The sequence below is a fragment of the Perkinsus marinus genome, assembly GCF_000006405.1.
Source record: "Perkinsus marinus ATCC 50983 genomic scaffold scf_1104296937140, whole genome shotgun sequence".
Lineage (NCBI taxonomy): Eukaryota > Perkinsozoa > Perkinsida > Perkinsidae > Perkinsus > Perkinsus marinus.
The window spans coordinates 157,767-169,197 of record NW_003213889.1 but is presented as its reverse complement, the minus strand read 5'-3'; the positions used below and the strand labels follow the sequence as shown (position 1 = coordinate 169,197).

The 11,431-nt window shown below is 49.5% G+C and overlaps 4 protein-coding genes across 4 annotated transcripts in view; 2 read left to right on the top strand and 2 right to left on the bottom strand.

Moving 5' to 3' along the window:
• The window catches only part of Pmar_PMAR023320 (UDP-galactose transporter, putative), a gene marked incomplete at both ends in the record, with an annotated part of 1,412 nt that extends 1,207 nt beyond the window's left edge, over positions 1-205 (top strand). The window contains one exon of the mRNA XM_002783155.1: positions 138-205. Within this exon, the coding sequence (XP_002783201.1) occupies positions 138-205 (68 nt within the window). The remainder of the gene's footprint in view (positions 1-137) is intronic.
• A 1,371-nt stretch (positions 206-1,576) lies between these two features.
• Pmar_PMAR023319 (hypothetical protein) lies at positions 1,577-6,387 on the top strand (the record flags this gene model as incomplete). The annotated part of the gene is made up of 19 exons (XM_002783154.1): positions 1,577-1,622; positions 1,685-1,777; positions 1,838-2,187; positions 2,233-2,364; positions 2,412-2,537; positions 2,587-2,745; positions 2,812-2,907; positions 2,957-3,091; positions 3,142-3,447; positions 3,488-3,653; positions 3,710-3,741; positions 3,879-4,080; positions 4,127-4,240; positions 4,288-4,387; positions 4,814-4,939; positions 4,982-5,154; positions 5,831-5,939; positions 5,992-6,156; positions 6,207-6,387. 19 exons carry the CDS (start codon positions 1,577-1,579, stop codon positions 6,385-6,387), a joined length of 2,811 nt encoding a protein of 936 aa, XP_002783200.1.
• Positions 6,388-8,744: 2,357 nt separating this feature from the next.
• On the bottom strand, positions 8,745-9,743 carry Pmar_PMAR023318 (hypothetical protein; the record flags this gene model as incomplete). The annotated part of the gene is made up of 3 exons (XM_002783153.1): positions 8,745-9,467; positions 9,519-9,645; positions 9,724-9,743. 3 exons carry the CDS (start codon positions 9,741-9,743, stop codon positions 8,745-8,747), a joined length of 870 nt encoding a protein of 289 aa, XP_002783199.1.
• Positions 9,744-10,906: 1,163 nt separating this feature from the next.
• Pmar_PMAR023317 (conserved hypothetical protein) overlaps positions 10,907-11,431 on the bottom strand; it is a gene marked incomplete at its 5' end in the record, with an annotated part of 2,107 nt that continues 1,582 nt past the window's right edge. Inside the window, one exon of the mRNA XM_002783152.1 lies at positions 10,907-11,431. Within this exon, the coding sequence (XP_002783198.1) occupies positions 11,058-11,431 (374 nt within the window). The 3' untranslated portion in view covers positions 10,907-11,057.

The following is an 11,431-nucleotide window of genomic DNA, read 5'->3' as shown; positions in this document are numbered from 1 at the left end:
TTAGAAAGCTGGTCAGTGTGGTAAGTCTTCGGTCCACTTCGAGTCGCTTTAGTTCGGCTCCTAGGTTTTATCCGTATTGATGTTCGGTCACAGAATACTCCCTGTACAGTGGTTGGCAATTGGTGTAGTTTTTACAGCGCCCATGACGGAGAAACGAATCAATAAGTGGAGGAAGTCGATTACTAGAGAGAAGAAGCACGACTAGAGCTCAACTTGAGTGTGCTGTTTCTACATTGTATTTGCTATTGGGCCATAAACGTAGTGATGATGGAACATATAATGAGAAAGAAAACACCCTTTCACTACTGTCGCTACTAATGCCCTGTTATCTGTAAACCGACTAGCATTGTTGTTGAGTTTATGTCTGAATAATTATTATTGTCTTCCTACTTAAAAGCCCCGTTTCTCGTCCTTCAGGTTCATTGGTCTGTGAGACTTGTACCGTGACAGTACAGTTTGGGTCGAACGGCAATTACGAGACCTTGCAATCCTCCTAGAATGTTGGGAATCTAAGAATGAGCCTGAAATTGGAGATTTTACCCGCCCCAGGGTAGTGCCGTATGTATCTGCTATTTTCATACACTGTCGTGAGAGAAGTCACTTAGGATCGGCCCCATGTGTCATCATGCTGTAGATCTCTTATGGTTCTTGGCTCGTACTGCTGCGTATCTGCCGTGTATGCTGCTTCTGTTAGCTGTGATATTGCGTAACTTGCATCTGAGTGATGGATTATGGTACGTTCTCTGCACATTCATGGTTGTATTATCACTCCCTTCATTGCCGCTTGTTTCGCGTGGAAGATAGGCCTCAACAGCGCGTTGTTGTGGTACGCTGTCCTTATCGCCTCACAAACGCGTGGCATCATATGATATGACAACAGGGGGTTTTCGAGTCTATATGGCTCATATGGACTTGAAAACTCTCTGCTATCATGCGTGGGGAGCTATCGAAGCTAGCAAACTTATCAGGCTCCTATCGCGGAGGGGTTCTTGAAGGTCCACAGAGAGTGCAAACTCTTAGGACACCTCAAAGGCGTCAAATTCTACCGTCCAGGGAACAGCAGGTCACTACTGTCACTAATTGCAATATTCGTAGATAGAGGTTGTACGAGAAGATCCGTAAGACGAGAAGACATGTAAGGCGTCCGTCTCTCGTATATACCCATGGGCGTGCTAACCTGATTGGGATTACCTCATTTGAGTGCTAGCATTGTTACTTTTCCCCATGTCTTACCGCCTTTGTGTTGCAACTAGTGGGTTGGTGACTATACATCATCCTACAGGGTATGCCGAGGAATGACAGGGTCGCATAGAGGAGGTGAATGCTCGAATACAATTTGATAAGTGATTTGATGGCATAGGTGCCCCATTTTTAACACGTCTAGTCTATGTGATGGGGCCGCTATGCCAGCGGACGATATCGCTCCGGAGCTTATTTTGGGGGTGGGGCCGCTATGCCAATGGACTATATCATTACGAAGTTGCGAGTGGGTGGTGATGACTATTGTTTCTGATGAAAGGTGGTACCATCGATATATTTTCACCTTGAGTCATCAGGTGACTCTCATCCTCGAAGAATGGGGCGCCTGTGCCAGGTAGTCATGGAGTTTGGCCCCTTCCGATGTGAGCGAGTTTATCCACAGTAAAAAAATTCACAAGGTGGAGTTGACTGAGGAACGCTGAAGGTTGCCGCGCTCAAGAGGATCTGTCGTCGCTATCTGAGCATTGGTTATTTGAGCTCATCATTGCTGTCCTCTTCGCTGCGTTCAAGTCGGCCAGTACGGTACAGCATTCATCTGTACAGGGCTCAGTTCTCAATCTATCATCACCAATTGTAGCTCCCTCTGGCAGCATCCTTTACGCGGCCAGCCGACGTAAGGTGGCACATGTCATTCAAGCTGTAGCCCATTCGAGGCTGAAAAGGAGGAAGACTGTCAATGACGACTCGACACTATTGAACCTCAATAAGTTCGGCGAGGATGTCCTCCAAGATCTTCTGGACTCCGGTTATGAGATTGTAGCCGCTGGTGTAACCAGCAGCTCTGATGAAGAGGGCGTGGCTCACGAGGGCTTCCCTGACAACATCAGTGCGGACCTCGAACTGGTCCCCATCCGACGGCAAGGAGATTCCAGTTCTCCGCATCAGCTTGTTCTAGAAGGGTGCAAGGAATGGCTCTGGTTCAGGAAGGTAGTAGTCTAGATTAGCCACCCATCGTCCAAGCCTGGCCCTCAGGCATGGCTACGTATGGTTCTGCGTGCCTGGAGGAGCGATGTAGAGAGGGCTCGTCGGAATGCAATAGATGAATCTCTCCGGAAAAATGCAGTGAGAGATGCCTCGTATTACCGCGATAAACTCATCCATAAGGTAGTAGGCTCGATCATCATCTCCGGTGGAGACTATCCTCTCTTCAGTTCAGCAACTTATTTATACGCGCTGAGTCGGCCAGGGTGGCTGGGGTGTACCTCACTGCATGGTGGGGGCTAACACGACAGGCTAAGCTAGAGAAGGAGCAACGAAGAGTTGCTGACTTACAGGACGTAGCCGAGGATTAGGGAAGTAGGCGTCGACTGTGGGCATGCCATTTAGACTATGAAGGATACCGAGACACGCCGACGAGCGGCTCTCACCACTTGGGGACTTAACTTTATTCTACGCTCGAATGATGCCTTGCAACACGCCATGCTGGGGGATTCTTTCTACTCCTGGAAAAGCTACACTAGGACTATGACGGTCGAGAGGCTCAAAGTCAGTAGCGCTACTACTACTACTATTACTAATACTAGTATCACGGTTTCCCTCTCTGCCTGGTAGTTGGCAGTGGAAAGGGAACAGAATAACATAAGAGAGTGGGGCTGCAAGTACTTTACTGCGTTGAACAAAGGCGCCAATACTACTTTGAAAAAGGAAGTGAATGAAATGGTTTCGAGTCATCGCCGTGCTCGCGAGCTCCATGCAGGCTCTACTGAAAGTATCGTTCCGTGGCTGGCAGAGAGAAGTGGCCGCCGCACGACTTTTCAATAGAGTCACAACAGAGCATGCAGCTCGGTCTGAGCAGGCTGAGACTAGATTAGCGCAGCTCGTGGACACACTGGTGCTACTATGACTGCTAGCATCCTCTCTAGAGGTATTTGGCCCACTCAGAGTTCACGTCTTTTCCAAGTCACCACGTCGGTCTGGACCATCCACTTAGCGTTGGTCGCCTGGAGAGCCTTGACACGAGAAGGAGTAGCCCAGAGGCAACTGGACGTGAACCCGTCTCGCAGGATCATCACGGTTTCTATTGAGCTCCTCCTGCAGAGCCTCTACTATGCTGCAGTGGACTCCCGTATTACGATGGCGGAGAGCTTCTTCGACCGTGCCCATCTAGAGAGATCGGGGCATTTGAAAAGACGAGCTTTCGGTGGGTGGAAGGCCGAAGCACTTCTCCTGGGTGTGCAGCAGAGAGAGGTAGCTCTCTGACCCCCCACGGTCAACAGTTCTATCTCAGCTTGAGCTACGCCAACAATTGGCAGTCTCACAGAAATCAATAGCTAACCTCATGGTAGAGCAGTCGAGTATGCAGGCCGATGCTCACCTGCTCTCTATCGTCTTGAGAGAGTGGTCTCACGCTGCAGCGAAGGGAGTTATTATTAGGCAGCTGGAGTCCAACAAGGGTAGGAGGATAAGGCGACTGGTCTGGTCGAGGTGTGTTGGCCATCCGTAGTGACAGGGGAAGCCTCTGCGGAAGCCGAGAAAAATCTGGTGAGGATGGCTCGAGCCGCTGAGTCAATTACGGAGGAGTATATTAGAGTCTCCTTGTGTGCATATATCTTCAACATGTGGCAGCTGGATGTATGGAGGGCGCAGATTTGGGGACAACGGACTCCTCCTTCCTACAGACGCAGAGGGTGGCTCGAGAGAGAATGGCCACAGCGACTGAAGCGCTGAATGCCATGGTAGCGGAGAAAGAGGCTTTGGTGGAGGAGAATGAGAAGTTGCATGCCAGCAGTGATGTACTCCACAACGAAGTAGAGCGACTGAGAGGTCTTCTGGACGGGAAGTCCGAGGGGGATGCAGAGAGCGAAAGCTCGTCATCGTCTGGTAACGAAATACTTCTGATGTGATTACGCATGGCTTGTCGTGGTAGAGGAAGAAGATCTCGAGAGGTGTTCACCGGCGTGGCAGCCCAGGGGTACTCCCCCAGACGAGGCCATCATTGGCAGGCTGGATCTCTATGATGCCGAAGAGAATTTGAATAACGGTAAGACATCGTCTATGGCATTAGTGGTCGATGTAGTGCTGCTGTAGGGGAATACTTTATGGAGAAGCCTAGCCAGGTTAAATGCCTGCCTAGTCGAAGGCTCTTTTACTGTGTGAGGGATATTGATGATTATCAGAGCTACTTGGAGTAAGCCTTCTCATAGGAAATAGATGCACCCGGTGGTACATAGTGTGTTTATATTTGCCCTCTATCATCGTCTTAATGAGTTCTCACTGTGATTTTTACTCTGTGTAGCCACGGGAATAAAGGGGAAGATAGATATGCAGCCATGCGCAGTAGGAAGACAGCGTTTTCTTCATTCTGTGTGTGTATGAGGGGAAAAAACTGAATTTCACACATTTCTCGACTCCACTTAGTGTGACGAATCGAGTGGTCTATACGATCAATCACATGAAATTCGGACCGAGATGTTACCCGTCCATCTCGGTACAGTACATAAGCGGGTATAAAATACGCTCGTAGTATTGTGCGCATTTAACACACGAGAAGGTACAGTACGAGCATAAAATCTGCTGCTCGTTGTAAACAGTGCCACCCGTTATATCTCCTCAGAGTATTCGAGAATGCATCTCTGAGGAGGATGAGAAGTCGCTACTCCCTCAACGACGTATGCAATGCCATCTACGACTGGCCCAATAGGGAAATATCAATAGACTCGGAAGCTTACTCTGCGGGAGTGTGAGTCGTCGAACACGCTCCCTATTGGCACTGTACCATCAGGATGAGGTCGTTGAAGAGGAAAACGCTGATGCAAATGACTGACGACTTCTTCATTTCCCTTATCAAAATAGCACGCGAGAGTGTATCCCGTCGCAAACGGTTCAAACAACAAAAAATGGAGTCGAAGATTCTGTCCCTTGACAGCGCAGAGCAATCGGTCGCACCGCGAAGAAGTACGCTCTTCCTGGCTCCCCCGCGAGTTGGGAGCACGATACTAGCTGAGCCCAACACGGAGTTGCTCGTGCCACAAGCGAGGGAGATTGAGATCGCCCCGTCGCCACCACCACCACCCGAAGCAGCTGTGGACCCTCTCGCGGTTGACACTACTGTGGAAGATATCCAGCAACGTGCTGGCAAGACTGTATCACTAGAGGTCGAAGAACCAATAGGCGACTCTTCATCAAAATGATGTTGCGAAGACTAAACCACTCCCGCTCATGTGGTCATGTTCATGTTTTCTCTAGTACTTTCCTCTTTGCTGTTGTTGGGTTCGAGAGACGGGCTAATAGTTGGATAGCTTTACCCAGCCTAGGGAAGACTATGAGTTCATCATTCTTCCATTGCCTCTTCCTTCCTCTACTCGCATACGTGGCTGCTACGGAGGCTGTCCAGCAGCTCTTCCCTGACGTTCCTCTTCCAGAAACCACATCCCACCAGTGTGTAGCCTATGCGCCAATACAGGATATATCAGTCTCTGAGGCCTCTGCTATCTTCTACTCCGCCGCACTGTGGAAGAAGTCACTGAGTTTCCCCGCCTCGGTCCCCAGTGGCCTCATCCTTTACTCAACGACGAATCCTTTTTCATGTGAGTCCATCTCGTTGTGGTGTTCCCTCCAACGTTTGTCTCAGACTCACCTGCAGTAGTCGAGTTCGAACAGCTGGTAGCGGGCAGTTTCCCCGACATCCGCTTCTATCGCGTGAATCTCGTAGAAGCAACTCAAGCTGAGCTACTGCAATTGTAAGTGTATGTGATCATCTGCCGAAACTGCAAGTGTGTTCCGAATCGTCAGGCAGTGGATAACCATTCCCCGAGTAATTATTCTGAGTGCTTATCGAGACTCTGGTAACAAAACTTTCGCCACCAGCATCGATCCACCTTTCGACGCTGAGAAAACGGTATCGTATATAGCCAACGTTACAGGTTTGGAGATCGCCACTGAATCCCATTTCTACCGGTGAGACTTCTAGAACCACAGCAATGTGGACTGCCTTTCTCTCCTTCCAGATCCGCGCCCTTGTACTCGGACGAGTTCAACGTCCGGCTGCGCTTCGATCCGAGTGTTTTCTCCTTCCGTGACTGGACGGGACTCACAGTGCTGGCGTACATTTGCGTTAAGTCTCTGTTGCTCCCAGTGCTGAAGAAGATGCATAAGTTCGTGCTCAGTTGCGTTGTCAAGCTCTGTTGATGTACTCTTGTCTCTGCAACATTTATCTCGTAGTGTTAGTATCGGCAACCTGGGCGCCCCGGTGCTTGTGTGGGTCTGTCCCAATCAACTGGGCTCACTTTCTCCTTTCCATCATGGCATTCAGTATCAGACGTTGTCGGAGGTTTCTAATACCCATCGTCGAAGCTTCGCCCATTTGCTCTCTGGGAATATGATTATATTTTCAACTGCTCTCTGATCCCGTCGTTCAAGTGGTATTTACTATCTCGTCCATTCCGCACAACACTGTATAACACAACAAGGTTAGCAAGTCAGGAGACGCCAAGGCTCCCACGTCTATCAGTAGAATGCAACAGTACCCGAGATCCACCTAGAGATGCAATGAGATCGGTTTTACAATAGATATTAATGTGTAAAGTGGGATAACATGATAACTAAAACCTGTACAAATATCTGAACGGCTTTGATAATAGATAATGTATGATTGAGTTGGAATACAGTAGTAACACAGGAACTATCGATGTAGCGACGTAGCTTTGAGGACGACTCAGAAACGGCGTAGTGTTATCGCTTCATATGGCGCATCTAAAACGATGAAGCGACCAACACGACGCCAGACAGATGTCAGATAACAACACTCGAAGCGTCCGACTCGTCGATTATGCGAGGATATGCCGCCGCAGTCGGACCTGGCCAGCACAACCGTTTTCCCACGGCAAGGGTCACTTTCATCAAAGCTGACAGAGAATCTTCCTCGAGTGAACACTTTCGATCGTTGGTCCTCCGAAGAGGCCATCCAGGAGGTGGAAAGAGCGAGTGGAACAATAAGGAACTGCAGAGATGAGACTGCACGGCCTCATGTGACATTTTGAGAGTGGGTGCACAAAAGAACACCAGGAGGTTCAGAAACTAATCGCGTTTCGTACTCTTCTTCTCGACCTTGTAAGCCACACCAACAATCATCCTTGTCCCGGCAGAGGACGCAGGAGCCCCTTCTAAACAGTCGTGCGATTAGGCGGTACACTGGAACTCAACATGAGGGTGAACTCACATAAAATTCATCGTTACTTGTGACATTAACAACATACTCGTTTCAGGGATAACAGAAGTGGTTATACCAGGATGAACATTTCCCTGTAGAGAAGGAGATAATTACGTGATAGATTAGCGTATTGGTACCAAACATGCATTTTCAACGACATCATCATTACATTGAATAAGAGGATTCACACAACTCCCAGCTACACTCAGAAGAGCACTCCTCCGCCTTTACGGAAGGTGTACGGTCATCATCTTGAATCGGTGGCGCATCCTCGTGCAGGAATTCTTCACAAGAATCGATATCCCACTCATCGATTTGACATTCAGCGTCGTCCCTGCCGATGTTGAATGCAGGGACATCATCTGTCGCCTCCGAACGACTCTCTTGTTCTCGAGGGCTTTTACATTTCGGATAAGCTCTACAGTATCTTCCACAAGGAGTTCCTTCTAGCCAGCCAACTGTGAGCATGTGGTCCAGAGCTTTGCGGCCCATTGAGTCTAGGCGACCTCTAATCCAGCGAACCGACACCCAAGCTCCTCGAGGTTCCATATACTCGCATATCTCATCAAAGCGGCAGTTTATGCAGCTTCGACGACAGCGGCGACAAGTCCTTTTCTTACGTGGCATACAACGAATTGGTTTTCTGATCACCACAGACTACGAAGAATAACCCATAGTGGTTCGAGTACCCACCTTTCGAGAGGATCCACCTCTTTCCTTGTACGGTTAAGGGCCAGCGGATGCCTACCACGCTTTGCCCTATTCATAGTGCCCACGTGCCTACCATCAGCCTTACTAGTAGTCCTAGCACGCGAACGGGTAATCATTCCGCCCATTGATACGATGAAGCCAATGTCAAGAACAACGAATATGGTGTCGACGCAGATGAGCCAATACGCGGCGTTCAAGCACTTTGACATGAGGTGGAGGCCCATCTCGGGGGTCGATGGCTGCTTGAAGAGGAGCTCATGAATGGTATAGGAGATATCGGTGGCGACAAGGCAGAATATGAAGGCTAGCAATCCTAGTTCCACACGACCTAAAATGCTAGTTGCCTGTGAAGAACACCAATGTAGGTAAGAACTGCACGGATGGGAATGCGGCATAGCCATACTGGGAACAACAGACGCTCACTAAACGGTAGATCTTGAGGAGGATAACTCTGGGCTGATTTGGATATTGAAACTAATTCTCATTCATGATGAAGTCAATGAACCTCATCTCTGAGTTGTCGTCGACCACTACGATCCATGTCCGGAAGTCATATCAGAAAAGAAAGAAAAGCAAAGACAAAAAAGCCACGTAGCAGCGCCAGTCTAAGAACCGACTGGATGCTCTAGTAGTAACTCCACGATGGACTTCCAGTATCCCGAGCCCCGCGAATATGATCATGACCATCATAATGCTCGAAATCCGAGATCCTCACTGAGGTAGTCCGATCAGCACCGTCGGCGAGTCGCCAAAGTCCCTCGGTACTGTGGCTGAGTTCCACTGCTTCCACGATTGGACTTTCGAGTCCTCCTCCTCCTCCACCACCAAACTCCTTGTCGAACTCGAGGGCGCCCCTGTAAACACCGTAGGGCGGCATATCTTCGCATTCATGGGATACAACAGTTTGCTCATCACATGATGCGCCGCCCCAGGAGTCCGCTAAACGGCAGTATAGGCCGCAGTCACTGAGTTCGATCCAGCCTATGTCTGCGAGTGTCCAAATGATTTCCCAGCCACCAGAGGTATCCCCAATCTTGGAAGCGAGGTAGTTGAGGCCCACCCAAATGCCAACAGGTTGGAGTGTCGCATACACGGTCGAAAGCGCGGGAAAGAACTCAGAAGCGGCTCCAGAATGCTCTACCGTTTGATCTGGTTCGACGGCCATGCTAATGTCGTTGACATTCATATGATCATCGTCGCTTTCCTCCTCTATCAACTTCTGCACCCACTCAGTGTAGAACACGTCAAAGCTCGGATAGGAGTCCAATGGGCTCATAGGGCACTCGCTAACAGTAGTGGAAGAGGACTTACCAATATCGTCAGGAGAATGACACGTGAACGCATCACCCTGATACTAACGAGATGCCTGCAAGCACACAAGTATTCATACTACTACTACTGATGATGATGTCGTTGACGATAGGAGCTCCTCAAGAGGATATCTCGGGGTGGCTGCCAGGCAAGGCGCCAGAGACTTCGACGGATAGTCCACAAACGGTCCGTTCATTGTCTCGTCACCAGCCACTCTGAACATACCCCAGTGTTATTGACTCTCTTATCGACCACTACTACTACCTATATACAGACGGTCTGCCTATACTTACCCTACTAGGCCTTCGCCCATGCCGACCACTGGGCTTACCTGATTCACCCACAACGTGATGAAACTCCACCTCACCGACAACAACGTACTTGAGGCCGTTTGGAAATACCCCGACTTGCGATTGCCACGTGATCGACCTGGCACTCCCCGAGTGTCGTGGCCCAGTGAGAGCGCTGCATTTCTCATATTACCATTACTACTACACGATGTACTATCAGAAACACTAGACTGTTGTCGTCTATAGGGCCTCTCTTCCACAGTAACCCAGCCTTGTACCACTTCACCGTTATCATCACTTGCCTGTACGCCCACATCGGTGCTCACAGATGGAGTCCCTCTACTATCAGGACTTGCAATGGGTACATGTTCATCAACGCCATCACTCGCCTCGCTGGTGCTGCCTGGATCAACCTCGTATGCTTCCCTCAGCGTCAAGTTCCGTTCACCAGTAGGCTTGCCTCTATCCCTTGGTTCTCCTCGACGAACGTAACGAGATATAGTAATACTCATCCAAGCATACAGGGATCGCAATAGGTCAAATAGGGGTGCCAGAGCGCTCTTGCCGTGCGGGGACCGATTGCCCGCAGATTTTTTTCTCCCCCTTTTCTTGGTTTTCTTCTTCCTTCGCTGACCACCGCGCTGGCGTCTTTGTAGACCACCGACTGTTGAAGAGCTATTTTATCGCTATGGACGCTATGAGACTCACCTGGCTTGAGATCACTGCCCAGACGGACAGCCAGAAGTAGAAATACGATGCACAAGGTGCACCACAGGAGAATTCCCTAACATGGACAGGCATTCTGCGACATACCACTCCAATCTCAAGTGTTGCTGAATTCGAGGAGCGCACACTATTGGCAAAAAGCGAGCAGGTCCATTGAGCAGGCGCATCAGGTAGCTCTCAGGTTCATTACCAGATTTCCCACGACGCCTGGCTTCACCAACACTCCGAAGATCTCAGTTAACGAGATTCTATCCATACCTTCCTGAGAAAGTATCCAAAAGCTATAACCCCTATCCCTACTCCAGTGACATAAGAACAACACAAGCCGATTCACACACTGGTAAAGAGCTGCAATTTTCGTTGTCTCGGCCAAGCCGATCGATAGTAAAAGGAGTAAGCAGCTGGACTGTAGGATACAAACCACTGTGAGCAGAAACAAGTTGTGGTAGTAGTCGACAATGGTGTAGCAATTTCAGTTCTTATGGAGAATGAGAAACCTGGCCATGGCAGATTCTAAGTTACAGAGGAAAATTTTTTGCTCTCATTGTGAAAAATTGGTACCGGATGACGCGCGTCTCACTAAAAAACCACGAACACGAACATTAGGTCGTTCAGTGTTCTGATGCCAACAAACTCTTCTGAGTATCGGCCATCACGGAGCGCCTAGTCGATACACGCCCAGCAAGGACGCCCACCAAGAGCGCTACGACCACCGCTACAGCGACTGACCAGAACGACATTCCAACTCGTTCGACCCTAGTATCAGCATGCACCGGTGTTCCAGCGGCTTGGACGTACTTTGGGTAAATATAGTCTTTATTAAAACCGATCTGAGCCAAGTAGTCAGCGGGATACCCCATGTAGAAAACTTTCTCGGGATCAGATTCTGGGAAACTGTAGTAACCGTCGTTGTAGCGAACAACGAGCTTGTCAGATAGGTCCCACCAGGCCTTCACAACTGAGGTCTGAGCATCGAGTGCTCCAG